The 12,905-nt window shown below is 46.0% G+C and overlaps 1 protein-coding gene across 1 annotated transcript; it reads right to left on the bottom strand.

The window, feature by feature from the left end:
• Nucleotides 1-4,122: 4,122 nt before the first annotated feature.
• On the bottom strand, nucleotides 4,123-4,820 carry LOC6589951 (dynein regulatory complex protein 8). The gene is made up of 4 exons (XM_002016653.2): nucleotides 4,808-4,820; nucleotides 4,526-4,757; nucleotides 4,251-4,461; nucleotides 4,123-4,185 (listed from the first exon to the last, which is right to left on the bottom strand). Exons 1-4 carry the CDS (start codon nucleotides 4,818-4,820, stop codon nucleotides 4,174-4,176), a joined length of 468 nt encoding a protein of 155 aa, XP_002016689.1. The 3' UTR covers nucleotides 4,123-4,173.
• Nucleotides 4,821-12,905: the final 8,085 nt, after the last annotated feature.

Here is a 12,905-nt window from a genome sequence, read left to right on the forward strand (position 1 = left end):
TGCAACCTCCACCAGTGTCCCATTTTCATGGCTTAAAACAAAAGCCACTAAAAGCCAAGACACTCGGTGCCATGTGTGCCCTTTGGCACTTTATTTTTCTCCAGCTGCATACTGCCACGTCTCTGGTGCAGCCCAGCGTTGGATGATCCAGGGCCCCAGAGATTTCTATGGTTTTTTTTGGGAGTGGGTGATGCCTGCGACTTTGGATGGCTGTGGAAAATCCTTCAGAGCGTAACTAATTAAAATATCAACATTTTAAGAGGCGTAGTGAATGTGTTAAATTGACTTTCCTCGGGGGTGGATATTTTGTCACCGCTTGCGCTGTCTCCGCTGTCTCCGGTTGATGGCTTTTCCGTGAGTGGGCCTCTCGACCCGACCATCGCCTAGAGGTCATCGCTGCGGCATTTGCAGAGTGTGGCATTCGTGAGAATCGTCTCCATTCAGGGCTCCAACAAATTAAGTTGCAATTAAAAGTTTTAAATGCCTCCCACCCCGTCCGACCGACCTACCCGCATCTATGCATGTATCTGGCCATCCGCTGGGTAAAACGGGTACAAAATGCGTGGCGTCCAAATGAGGAGCGCGCCTCATTAAAGACCAGCCATGGTCTGCGGGGCTATGGCTATTACCAAAAGACGTGCAAGGCTCACAATGCAATTGCAAAAAGGAAAAAAACTAAAGCAAGAAAAGGGAAAAATATTAAAAACAAGAAAATAGTTGAAAATCGAAAGTTTCGATGGTTGCTGGGTGCCCTTTTGCAGTCTTTCCATATTGGTTGAGGGTCCGTTGCACAAAAGCCCCTTCATCTCCAGTATACCCCTGAGAAAGAGTGCCCAAAGAAGACCTGCACAGGGTCGTCCTCCTTCCTTCGTTTTCCTCCTTTACTTCGCCTGAGCTTTAGCTGCTGCTGCTGCTGCTGCAGTTGTTGAAGTGCTGTGCGCATGCGCAGAACACATGCCGTGGGCATTGCTGCTGCCGCTGACGCTGCTGCGGCCCTTGCCACTGCTGCAATAAACGTCAAAATGCGGCCCATTGCTGTCCATTTCATCAACGTGTGAAATAAATCACTCAAAGTGCTGCAGATCCATTAAGGGCAGCCGCAGCCAGAGAAACAGAAACAGCAGCAGCAGCAGCAGCCGGAGACGGAGCCAGGGCCGGAGCCGCAATGGGCTAAAACCCAGCTGAGTCGCTGTCGTCGTCTTCGTCGTCGTCGTTGCTTTTGTGGTAAATACATTTTTAGCATTTTGTCTGCTGATACCTTTGGGTGTTGTACATGGCAGCGACTACGACGACGACGACGACTACTACTACGCGGATGATGATGATGATGAGGTCTGGGCTGGTCTGGTCTGGGGATGGCGGCTGCGCTGCAACAATAAAGACGCAAGCAGGCTGCATGCCACTGGCCACGCTTTTTTTCCCCCACACACAGCCCCACATCTCGTTCTATACGAGTGCCATCCAGTCGGTCAAACCATTGCATGTTGTTCACCTTTTTGCAATTTCATTTCATGTTTTACCTTGGTGTTTGCCTCTGCCTCCTTTGCCTCTGTTTCTGTTTCCTTTTCCTTTCCATCTTTTTCTCCTTCATTTTTTGTATGATTTTTGGCGTGCTACGCGATGGGGGCTTCATGCAAAAATCCAAATTATATTTCATTGCTTAAATTCAATTAGCGGCGAGGAAAGGCATCACCACACCACACCACACCACTCGAAATGGGAATTACGAGTACGAGTACCAGTCCCGGTCCCGGTCCCGGTCGGGCATGCGGCATGCGCTTTCGTTTGTTCTCAACGCAGCTGTGAAGTCTGATTTGAAGTTGGCTCTGCCTGTAACTGGTGGAGATCTTGGGTAACCGAGTCTCTCGTCTGCCATTATGTTTGCGGCAGGGGCTGTTTGGGGGGGTAATCAAAACAAGTAGCTGCCACTACGTAGAGCAGCGGAGTGGAGCGTAGGTAAACAGAAAGTTGATTGAAAGTTACGGCAAGTGCAGCTGAACAATGAAAGCGTAAAGGGATTCCCGGGGTGTGTAATCTCGAGGGGAGGTGAAACGTGAATGCAGAGACAGGTGGCCAAATAGGAATATTTAGCATAGGATAATAGATAGTAATGGATGTAGGCGTGCCCTGAAAGGGTTTGCCTTAGATTCAAGCAATCTTCAATTTGGAAATTCCATCTTTTTGATTCTGGAATAGAACGTGGTCCTTTCAATCTTCGAAAGCCCAAAGCATCTTGAGGTTAAGTCAAATATTTTGCTGCAGTGTGGGTGGCATGTGAATAATTCAAATAATTTCAATAATGGACACAACCTCAAGGTGATATCAATCAAAATGGGGTCAATATTTGTTTCCTTGGCCACCCAACCGCCCACTCATTAGGGAAAATTCCCTGCGGGATACGGCCATACTGCTGTGTGGGTTTCAATTTGTAATTTTCCTAAAATGCAACTAATTGCTTTAATTTGCAACACACACCCTTGCCACAAGCAGAGCTGGGCGACATGGAGTGGCGGGGGGAGTGTGTGAGAGCACTTGTAATAATATGCAAGCATTGAGGCTTATAAATCTTATAGAATCTCTTTCTACTTAATTAGTTTTAATGTCGCGCAAACAAAAGACGCATAACTAACAATTAGGGGCATGCACACACACACACACTCGTACGCAACAATTTGCAGTTGTAGATGTCGGTATTTATGGGTTCAGATACATTTTGCAAGTGAGTATGGAGCATAAATCTTAATTACGCTTCGTCGAGCGTAAATCATCATCAGTCTCAGGCTCCGTCTCCGTCTCCGTCTTCATCTCAGCATCAGCCTCCGAGGCGGGGAGCACTTCTCCGGAAATTGTGTGGAGCAAACTTTGACAATTTGTTCGGCATTTTGCATTTTTTACGACCTCCGCCATCGACTGTCAGACACTCAGACTCTTAGACTTTGCGGGAGGACACTTAACCCACATTGTGGGGCGACTCTTTTGGCAGTTCATAAAGCAAAAGTCAGTTTAGGTCAGGTCAGGTCTTGCCCAAATCCAATTCAGAGAGCCCAGGGCCCTTTGAGGAATATCATTCCGAAATGGTTCAAGATTTGCTTTATGGCCTCTGACGATTTGTGTGCAATCAAGTTCTTTTGGCGGCGGTTGAAACTTTTTTACAAGTTGTAAAGATTAAAAGTCCATTAGGCGCTGCATTTGAGTCACAGGCAAAAACTCACGTAGAACTTGTTTAGAATGAGACACAGAGAGGGCACAGAGAGAGGATTCGGATCCGTAGAGATCTCGGAACGTCCTCATGAACAGGCATCCATTTAAATGCGCGCAATGCAATCACTCAAATTGGCCAAAGCGCCAGAACGTGCAGATGGCAGCCGCACGAATGCGAAAGCGAATCCGAATGGCAATGGGAATGGCAGGGAGTATTACATGAAATATTTTAATCCATAAGAAGCAGTTAAGTGCATCCATCAGCGTGTATTTAGAATTTAATAAATACGGAAGCGAGAACACGACTCCGACGCCGACCGCAAGACAGAGAGAGAGAGAGAGAGAGAGAGAGAGAGAGACGGCGACCGAGCGATCCCTAGCAAATAGAGTTCGAGAGGTATTTTAATTTATTTAAATTTTGTTGCCTCTCCAGCTGCAATTTAGAGCCAGGACTGGACGACTCCACGACTGGGGCTGGCCGGTACGGGCTGGCGAAGAAAAGTGTACATCCATTAGTTGTGCTAATGATGCGCAACCCACTTTGGCGCGTTCCGCCCCATGTAGAACGATGCAGCACAGCAGCATCTCTGTTGCAAAGCCAGCATTAGCCAGATGGAGAGAGAGAGAGCGAGTGTCCTGGGCCCAGACCCGGACCCAACAGGAGTGTAGACTTATGTTTGCCACTTTGAAACGCATTTGCCTAGGTTGGTTAGTTAGCCATGCCACTCCTTCTGTCCTCCTTCTCTCCATGGATGGCGATGTGTGTGTGTGATGCTAATGCAAAGCCAAAGTGGCCAAGAGGCCAGCGGGGAAGGCTGTAAAGGCAGTGAAAAGTGGAAACCGGAGAAGCACCAGCATCACCAGCCTTAGAGATTTCCTTAGTGAAATAATCATTCAGCCAAATACAGTGTTAGCGGCGTTTTATTTGCATTTATATAGACTTTCCCAGAGTAATCCTGCCATTAGAAGGATTCACAGATAAACCTAAGAAGAGCAAGGATATAAGATAGAATGTTTTCTCCACTTTGAGGGGGAAACCCCCGCCATACCATTAGCTGATTCAAGTAGAACTCGTAGGGTATGTGCCCGCTAATGGGATCGATGGCCACCGGCCACATTTCGTCCATTTCCTCTTGGGTGAACGGTTCACCCTCCTCCATCATCAGCTTGCCGAAGGTCTCCTTGGTGAGATAGCCCTTGTTCTCGGGATCCAGGATCTTGAAGGCCTGCAGGATTTTCTCCGGCGGTGCAGGCTCCATTCTGCAAGTAAATGGGACACCTATATCTGATTTACTTCTGGTGGCAGGAAGGACATGCCACTCACTTGCGTTCCATTAGCAACTGCGAGACATGTGGCAGAAATTTGGTCAAATGCACCTCACCGCTGGTCTCCTCCGACTCGGTGGCCGAGATGACCTCATTGACCTCCTCCTCGGTGGGCACACAGCCCAGCAGCCGGAGAACCGTCCCCACCTCGCGTACATCTATGAACTTGTCGCCGTGATGGTCAAACACACAGAAGGCATCCGAAATCCGCTTCTCCAAATCATTGTTCACTACGGAAACGTTTTATAAATTGTAATTCTACAAAATGTCAGCCACTTACTGTCCATATCCATGTTGCAGACTTGGTATTTCCTTTGCGACTGTTGAAAGTTGCTGGAAATTGAGGGAGTAATCAATATATTCGCGTAACAGTCGCTGTTGCCAAGGCGATCTGGTAGATGATGAATGTTTGGGTTCTATAAACAGAAGTCTCCAATCTGAATGGGAGGATTCAACAGTTCAAGCAAAAGGCTGGGATTTGATACCCCTTTTACCACACAATGAGCACACAGGCCGCAGTAATATAATCTTACAGTAAAAACCATCATATTCTGGCCATTAGACAGCTCGTGGAGACCATCATCATATTGCTCCATTACCATTTTACCGATCCGAGTGTCTGGCTTTGGAGCATGGAACACGGAAGTTGCCAGCCTTTTGGCCAGCCTCGCCTTACTAGTAGAGGCAACAAGTGGATTTTGGAGCTGTGCCCACTTTAATGGAAATTACTGCAAAGTTTGCCATTAATTTTCCTGCACATTTGTCTGGGATGTGGATGTGGATGAAGATGGGGGCCTGTGCTCGTCTCTCCACGCATTGGATTCGATTAAAAAATGGCAAAGGCAAGTACTACTACAACAGCAAGAGCAACAGCAAGAACTACTTCATTCACGCTAATGCGTGTCGTGTACAACACGCTTGCCACTTGAGCTGTTTGCTATATGCTGCATGCATCGCATCGTCCTCATCTCATCTCTCCTCTCTCTGCCCTCTCTGTGTGTGTGTGTGTGCAGCTCTCAACGCCATCAGCACCGCATCAAAGCCACGTACACACTTGCCTATCTGCCGCAATCTTTTGCTGGGTCTTGGCCCTGGATCTGGGCTCTGGACCATGGCCATGGGCCTGTACTGGGCTTGGGCTGGGGCTGGGGCTACTGCCATAAACACTAAAAGTGTTCGTCATTTGCTGTTCCAGATCCAATTAACCATTTTGATGCATTTGCCTCCATTAACTTTTTCTCTCTCTCTCTCTGTGTCCCTCTCTGGTTTAGACCCTTTTTCTGAAAGCCTTACCTTGGCTATGGGTAGGACGCAGTCTTTAGCAATTTCGCCGCTGACTTACAACGTGATCGGAAGTTTGTCTTGGGCCATCGTCCACCATGGCCGCATCTTCATATCTGACGACGTGTCCGTGACTCTCACACATCCCCCGGTGCCTGTTGTGTGTGTGTGTGTGTATCTATGTGGAGGCCTTTGCAAAGTACTTTGTAAATGTTGGCATGATTTAAGTCGGCTCTTAGTCTCTTTATTCTGACATTTACTCCGGGTTTGTCTATTAGGCATGCGATTAAAATTTAAATTGAACTCAGGCTCAGACGCAGATTCGAGTCCGGATTGGGTTTCAGGCTGTGTCCGCTTCTGGGGTAATTTCTTATACACAACTAGCCACGCCCCTTGGCAATTACAGTCGGCCAGTTCCGGTTTTCGCGCGGTGAGGGGACAGCGAGCATTTTGTTCATCTGTCAATTTCGACACCTGCTCTACAGAAGAGATGTGGCAAGGGTTTCCTGTGTGTGTGTCCCATCCACGAGGGGAGAAGTGCTCTATTTGCATGCAACTTGTATCTGCAAGGTTTTTAATTACTTTCTTGACCACATTTATCTGCGGAGTCTGTAATTGTGTCTGTATCTGTATCTGTGCAATTCTAAAACCATTCACTGTGTAATAATGATTTTTTGAGGTCACAATCCCGCATTCAAATCGATTGCCCTTTTCCAGCTTCCAATCGCCATACAATTTTCCATTAATAAATAATTATTGTTATAATTTTTCGTTTTTTTTCTGCATTTAATATTCGATTTGAATGGCTTTACAATTGCTGTGGCTCTCGTGTGCGTGTGTCCACGGGCAAAGTAATTAAATGGATTTTAATAAACATAAACATCCGAATGATGAATGCTGCCGTTGCCTACCTTTCACAGCAGCAGCAAAATCGGCGGCAACAACGGCGGACAACGGGAGCCGCGACTGTAAGCGGAAAACCCCGCCACAATGGACGGCCCAGAAAACTTTTGTTGAATTAATTAGAGTGAAAAAAAGGCAGCCAGACAGACTGACAGACAGACAGCAGCCTATAGCTTTAAACGATACGTAAAAAGAATTCAATTCAAGCGAAATGATATGAAAGAATTGATTAATAATCATAGCGAAAACCACAAAAGACTTGGAGACCAGTGCCCAGCCCTCTCAGTGCTCTCTTTCTTGGCTACTGGCCACAAAAGCGCTGACGCCATGGCCTGGCTCTCGGCTCACATCAAGGCCAATTGGACTCTGGCTCCAAGCCATGGTGCCAGAGCTTCAATTGTAGGCCTGGGCGCAGCCACAACAGCTACACATGTTGCTGCTGCTGATGCTGGTGTGCTCCATATTCAGGGTACTCTCAACGTATTGGGGGACTGGTCTCGGTCTCTGGCTTTGGTCCGGTCTGGCCGGGCCGGGCCCCGACTTGACTTGACTTTGATTCAATTTCCATATGAAAACATCGATTTGCGTTTGTGCGCCCGCGTTGTCGTAATCAAAGTGTTGTTTATGGAACACGTCCGGCGTGTTCTGGCTCTTTTCTGCTACCCATTGCTCGGCGAGTGTACGAGGGGTGTATTTATTATAAGGAGATGTGGTTACAGGCAAAAAGTAGAGTCGAAATCCGAGAAAACTAAGATTATATAGAAATCGAGCATTATAAGGGCTTTTCTCTGTGTGAGAAGTCGGCTTTAAGGGGTACTAATCATTCGTTGCATTCCCAAACTCTCTCCTACTCGTATCTGCTGCCTCGTTTTCTTGACCAGAAATTGCTCACGGCAACAATTGCGCGCGTCGGCTGGAAAAATATGTAGCAACGATTTGCCTATTGCACGGACGGATGGAGGGACGGACGGACGGAGGAACAGCAAAAGCTGAAGAGCTGGAACGAGTCCCGTGTCTCGCGAGTTATGATTGAGTTCTAATGAGTTGAGAAAAATGTATCAAGGAAAACCAGTTCCCGGAATCGCAATTAGATAAGTGGGCTCTCTGCCATGCCCCAAGAAAGCGCAGCGAGCGGCCAACAATTGTCCGTTGGCTGCCAGGAGGTGATCCGAGGAGGTGCACACTGGAGCTGGAGCTGGAGCTGGGGCTGGGGCTAGGGCTGTCAGGAAATGGAAATTGTTTTCCAGCCGACACTGGCCTCAACAAATCTGTAGCACATTTTCTATAATAAGGCGTTAAAAATATATTTTGCAATTTCATTTCATTTTTTGGTGGGCAGCTTAGGAAAATGGAGAAAAACTCGTTCTACCGGCCTCAGCAGGTGGGGCTCAGATCGGATATGCAAATTGAAATTATGGAGAGTACTCGTATGGCGATTAACGACAGTTGCTGCTGCGATGTGTGCGCGAAATCCAATGAAGCCATTAAGCCATGCATACCCGTATGGTGATCTTGTGAGGCATTCACCTTTCGATCAGCGGCCACTTTTCGGGTAGTTATTGGATTTTCCGCGCTAGTTTGGGGTCGCTCGATTGGGAGGCGTGAAATATTAATGCGTTGAGCACGCCAAAAGGGAAAGGCACAGCCCTTCCACTTAACTGCCTTACTTTCTAGCTGTAGAAATGGGCCACGCCCTAATGTGCGTGCCTTTGCCTTTCCAATTACCAATCAACTAGCCGGCCAGCCCATGGTCCATGCCCTGCCCATGCCCATCATTAGCCACGTTTACTAATGATCTTTAGGGCATGGGAACTCTAGAATTTTGCATGCATGCGATAATGGTTTTGTCGGCGCTTTGATTCTGCTTTCCGGCCAGTCCCAATGGGACAGCAAACAAGACAATAAATCAATAATTATTGCAAAATAATGAATAACGTTGAGCAGCCAAATGCAGTCGCAAGGCGGCCGCAGCAGCCAGGCAGGCGTATGACTTAATTTGCCAATTTGAACGCCAAAGGCTAAAGCGTACTTACTTCTTGGCCAAAAAAGGCCAGACAGCTGGGTCCCGCTTTAAACGTCAATTTCCGTGCCACTGAGACCAGTCCCCCAGTCCGTTGTTGGCTCAAACGCGTGCGCAGCAGCCAAAGCCAGAGCCAAAGCCAAAGCCAAAGCCACAGAAAACAGGAAAATAAGAATTCTATTATATTCATGCCACACAATGTGATTAACTTGTTGACCCTGTCGAAAGAGCAAACACAATAAAAGTATTCTTGCAAAATTTAGAACGGATTTTCGAATGGACTGCTGGTGGTGGTGCTGTGGCTGTTGCCCCAAATTGCATTCGAATCCCTCAAAGGCACTTCCGTGCTTTTGTGGTAAAAATGATTTTATGTGCAAACAGCAGGAAAGACAGAAACAGAAACCGAAACCAAAACCGAAACAAGAAAATTGGCATTCGTTAGGCATTGCTAATAACTGAAAAGTCTCCAAAAAGCCAAAAAGCAGCAGCCCGACCGCAGCCAAGGGGACGCACAGGAATGAAACGGAATGCACCTGACTCTCTCAATACGAGGTGGATCTGGAGTGGGCCTCAGGCAGATTTCCCTTTCAATTTGTACAAGTCTCGGTTGTGGTCTTTCTATTAGATGTCTATGCAATCCATTGAAGTATATTTTAATACTTTGTGAATGCTTTCTGTCCGCAAAAATGTACTTAAAACGTTGATGGGGCTGCACCTGCTTCTTGGCATCGGCAGGAAGCCTCTCAGTGGTGTCCAACCAACAGACTTACCTTTCAATTTCGCCAACATTTGATTGTAGTTTCTCTATTAGAAGTTTTGCCATCAATTGAGGTGAATTTTAGTACCTGTCCAAAGAAATTGATTCAAAATCGGTTCCGAATGGTGCTCCATCTTCCCTCGCACACAGGGGACACAGGGGACATGCCAGCTTTCGCTGAAAATGTATAGAAAATGCCTCTCTTGAGCGCACAGATGGAAAACTGGCTGGAAAATTGATTTTTACCATAGCATGACAATCACTCGCCTGAAAAGCAGCCTTTAGCTGCCAGGCTCACGCCCACCAAAAAACAGAGAAAAAAGTCTGAATCGAGCCATTACACGTTGCTAGGCAAGCTGATTCATGGCTTAATCACTGGCAATCGGTAGCACAGCTCAGAGCTCAGTGTCTTGCAGCCAAGTTGCTGCACCCAAAAAAAAAAGCCAAGAAAAAACGGCTTTATCAGCGAGTCGAGTGAGTGGCTTGTGCCTGGAGGCAGCCACCGAGCCACCGAACCGCGGAACCACTTGTGGCAGGGCGGGCAATTGATTATTTGCTCTATAACTGCAGGACTTGATTACGATTTTCGTTTTCGAGGTCTCTCCGCTGTACTTTAACGCGGTACTTTGAATATTCGTTGGCAAATTTTCACTTTTTTGGTTTTATTTTTGTTTTTCAGCTAACATCCGCTAGATACATAGATAGATACATTGATAGGTGCAGGAATAACAGCTGGTGAGTGAGTGTGTATGTGGCAAGATCAGCAGCCGCAGCAGCAGCAGCTTCCACAAGCCATAAACAACTGTTTCGAGCGATCTCCGCTCTCCGATCGCCATCGCCATCCACAACCACATCCACATCCATCGGCATCCGCGCATGCGCAACGCTCGCCAAGTTATAAAAGTGTAAATAAGGTAATTAGTGCTTCCGGGCATAATCATACAAACATGACGTAGCTCTTGTGGCTCTCGTAGCTCTCTCGGCTGGGGTCTCTAGCTCTGGGTCTGGGTATGACTCTGACTCTGACTCTGACAACGACTCTGGCGCTCCATGCGAGTGTCAGTCTCTGTTTGTGGTACACTTCCAAAGGGTATTATCAGTTGAGCTATGTTATTGCAGCGCAGCAAAGGAAACGAATGTTTGAGTTACACATATGAATGTAGATTTAATTTAATTTAAAAGTTTATACAAATCGATTTCCAATGAGATTGGAAGTTGTACCAAAAAACTACCGTTACATTTACATTTTGAAATTAAAATAAATAAAATAAAATATAAATATAAAATAAATTTAAAATTAAAATAAAACATTAAATAATTCATATGTGAATTATTTATTTGAATATTTTTCCTACAGTATGAATATAATATATATTTTTTTATATTAGATTAGTAGAAAATTGACCTTATTAAAAATAATTTTTGGAATCAAATTCTGTTAAATATAACTATGATTGTATTTAAATCCCAAATATAAAATTTAAAAAATATGGGTAAATTTTTTTGACTATTCCAGTTGTTTCTGAGTGTTTCAGTGTTGGAAAACTCAACAGGCTGTAAGGGTATCTAATGCTGCGACTCCCAAATTATGGCTGCCTTTCTTGTTGTTGTTTTGGGGGAACGACTAACGAACTGACGCATCGCGCGTTCCAATCCCCCAGACCGCAGACCCCAGATCCGAGGCCCATGTTGCTGGCGACGACAACGGCGACGACGGCGACAATGTTACGCTTTGTTAGCAGAGGACGTAGAGGAAGCCAGCAGAGTCGTCGCGGCTGCAGCCAGTGCGGAGGCAGCAATTGCTGATAAGCAATAAAAACAAATGGCAAAAGCATGGCCAGAACAGAGCCCGGTCTTAGACTGAGAGCTCCAGAGCCCCCTCGTCCGCTGCCAGCCAATAAAACGTATGTTGTCGACTTGGCGCTATCCATTACTGCCTCGAGATTTGGCTAATTATGATGCCAGATGATCGGTTAGTTGACTCTTAAGTACCCTACAGGCGGAGTGCTGTTTGCGGAGCTTAATTGGCAGATTGGAGAGCCCATTTCGAGGAAGGAGAGATGGTGATGGTGCTGAGGATCTAACTGCTAGATGGATGAGTCTCGGCTGAGAGCCTCAATAAGATTAAAACAAATTTCCTAAAAGCATTGATATGAAACGAACGCAAATCAAAGACCACAATCCAACGGCACCAGAAAGTAGGAAGTGCCCCTTGATTGGAAGCAGAAGCTGCTATGCTATATCGTGGGTTCCTTCTTAAACTTTCTTGGCCGATCCGTCAATGACAATGATTCGCATTAACTGTTAACTGTTTCGGCTGGCTCTAAGATACAAAAGAATACAAATATTCAAAATCATGTTTGGGAACTGACAATTTAATTATGGCCAAGACGTCATTATCTTGGGGCTTGTGCCTGGTCGTTTGGGGGCACATTAAACCATGATTTGTAGGGTTTAAAATTTTATTTTTCTTTTTTGTTTTTTATTTAGAAATTAATTAACCGAAAACTACTGTTAACTGAGGGGCATTGTTTCTGTTTTTTTTTGTTTTCTGTGAAGACATGGAAAACGTGATCTCTTGACGGATTTCTCTGCGAAAGGGAGCGCCCTGCGGCCGTCTCTTTTTGATGTCTTAATTAGTGGGGGGGAAACCGAAAATGCAGAATCGGTTAGGGTTTCTTTTTGCATACATCTGTTTTTTGTACATATGTCGACGAAAAAAAACATCGTGCTGCAAAACGAGGGCGGGGGGAGGGAAATTCTTCGCCATTCCTTGCGGCATTAATCAAAGGCCAGCACCGCCAAATTGAAAAAGAAGATTTTTGGACAAGCCGTGTTTACTCTGCCCGCTCCCAACGCCCATTTGGGTGTGAAATTTAATCAGTGTGCGACTGGGAGACACATTTCCCATTCGCCCATTCATTTATGCCGCTGTTTATTAATTTGTATGCCAAATATATTTGGCTTATTAGCATTTTCCCATAATTTCTTGATAAAACAATTTGCGTTTTGTCTCCCAGGCGCACTGGGCCAAAGACACACGAGAGGAGATCAAATCAGACATCACCGACAACGACAACGACTCCGATTCCTGCATTTTTATGGCATTTCATTGACTTGCTTCACGTAATTTATGGATACGCGGCAATCGAAAACGAAATTCATGCGATTCTCCGCCTCTGAGCGGCTAGGGTACACTCTAAAGGGTATACGGGTTCAAGGAGGGCCTTGTACGAAGATAAACTCTTGGGAAGATGAAGCGAGAAAGATATATAACCTTCTTTGGATCAGTCTTTGATATATCTAGATCTCGCATCACTTTCCTAGGGCATCCCGCGTTCGTTGTGCTGTCAGTAGGGGCCATCATTCTTTTCCCATAATTTAATTGTGTGTTGGTATTGCCATTTGGTATCGCTT

Source organism: Drosophila persimilis, unplaced genomic scaffold (assembly GCF_003286085.1).
Source record: "Drosophila persimilis strain 14011-0111.01,24,50 unplaced genomic scaffold, DperRS2 tig00000002-arrow-pilon, whole genome shotgun sequence".
Lineage (NCBI taxonomy): Eukaryota > Metazoa > Arthropoda > Insecta > Diptera > Drosophilidae > Drosophila > Drosophila persimilis.

What these genes read in the sequence shown, in the direction of transcription:
- LOC6589951 (XM_002016653.2), bottom strand. An exon ending in CAGTTGCTAATGGAACGCAA is followed by an intron (nt 4,462 to 4,525) that starts GTGAGTGGCATG and finishes ATTTACTTGCAG; the next exon opens with AATGGAGCCTGCACCGCCGG.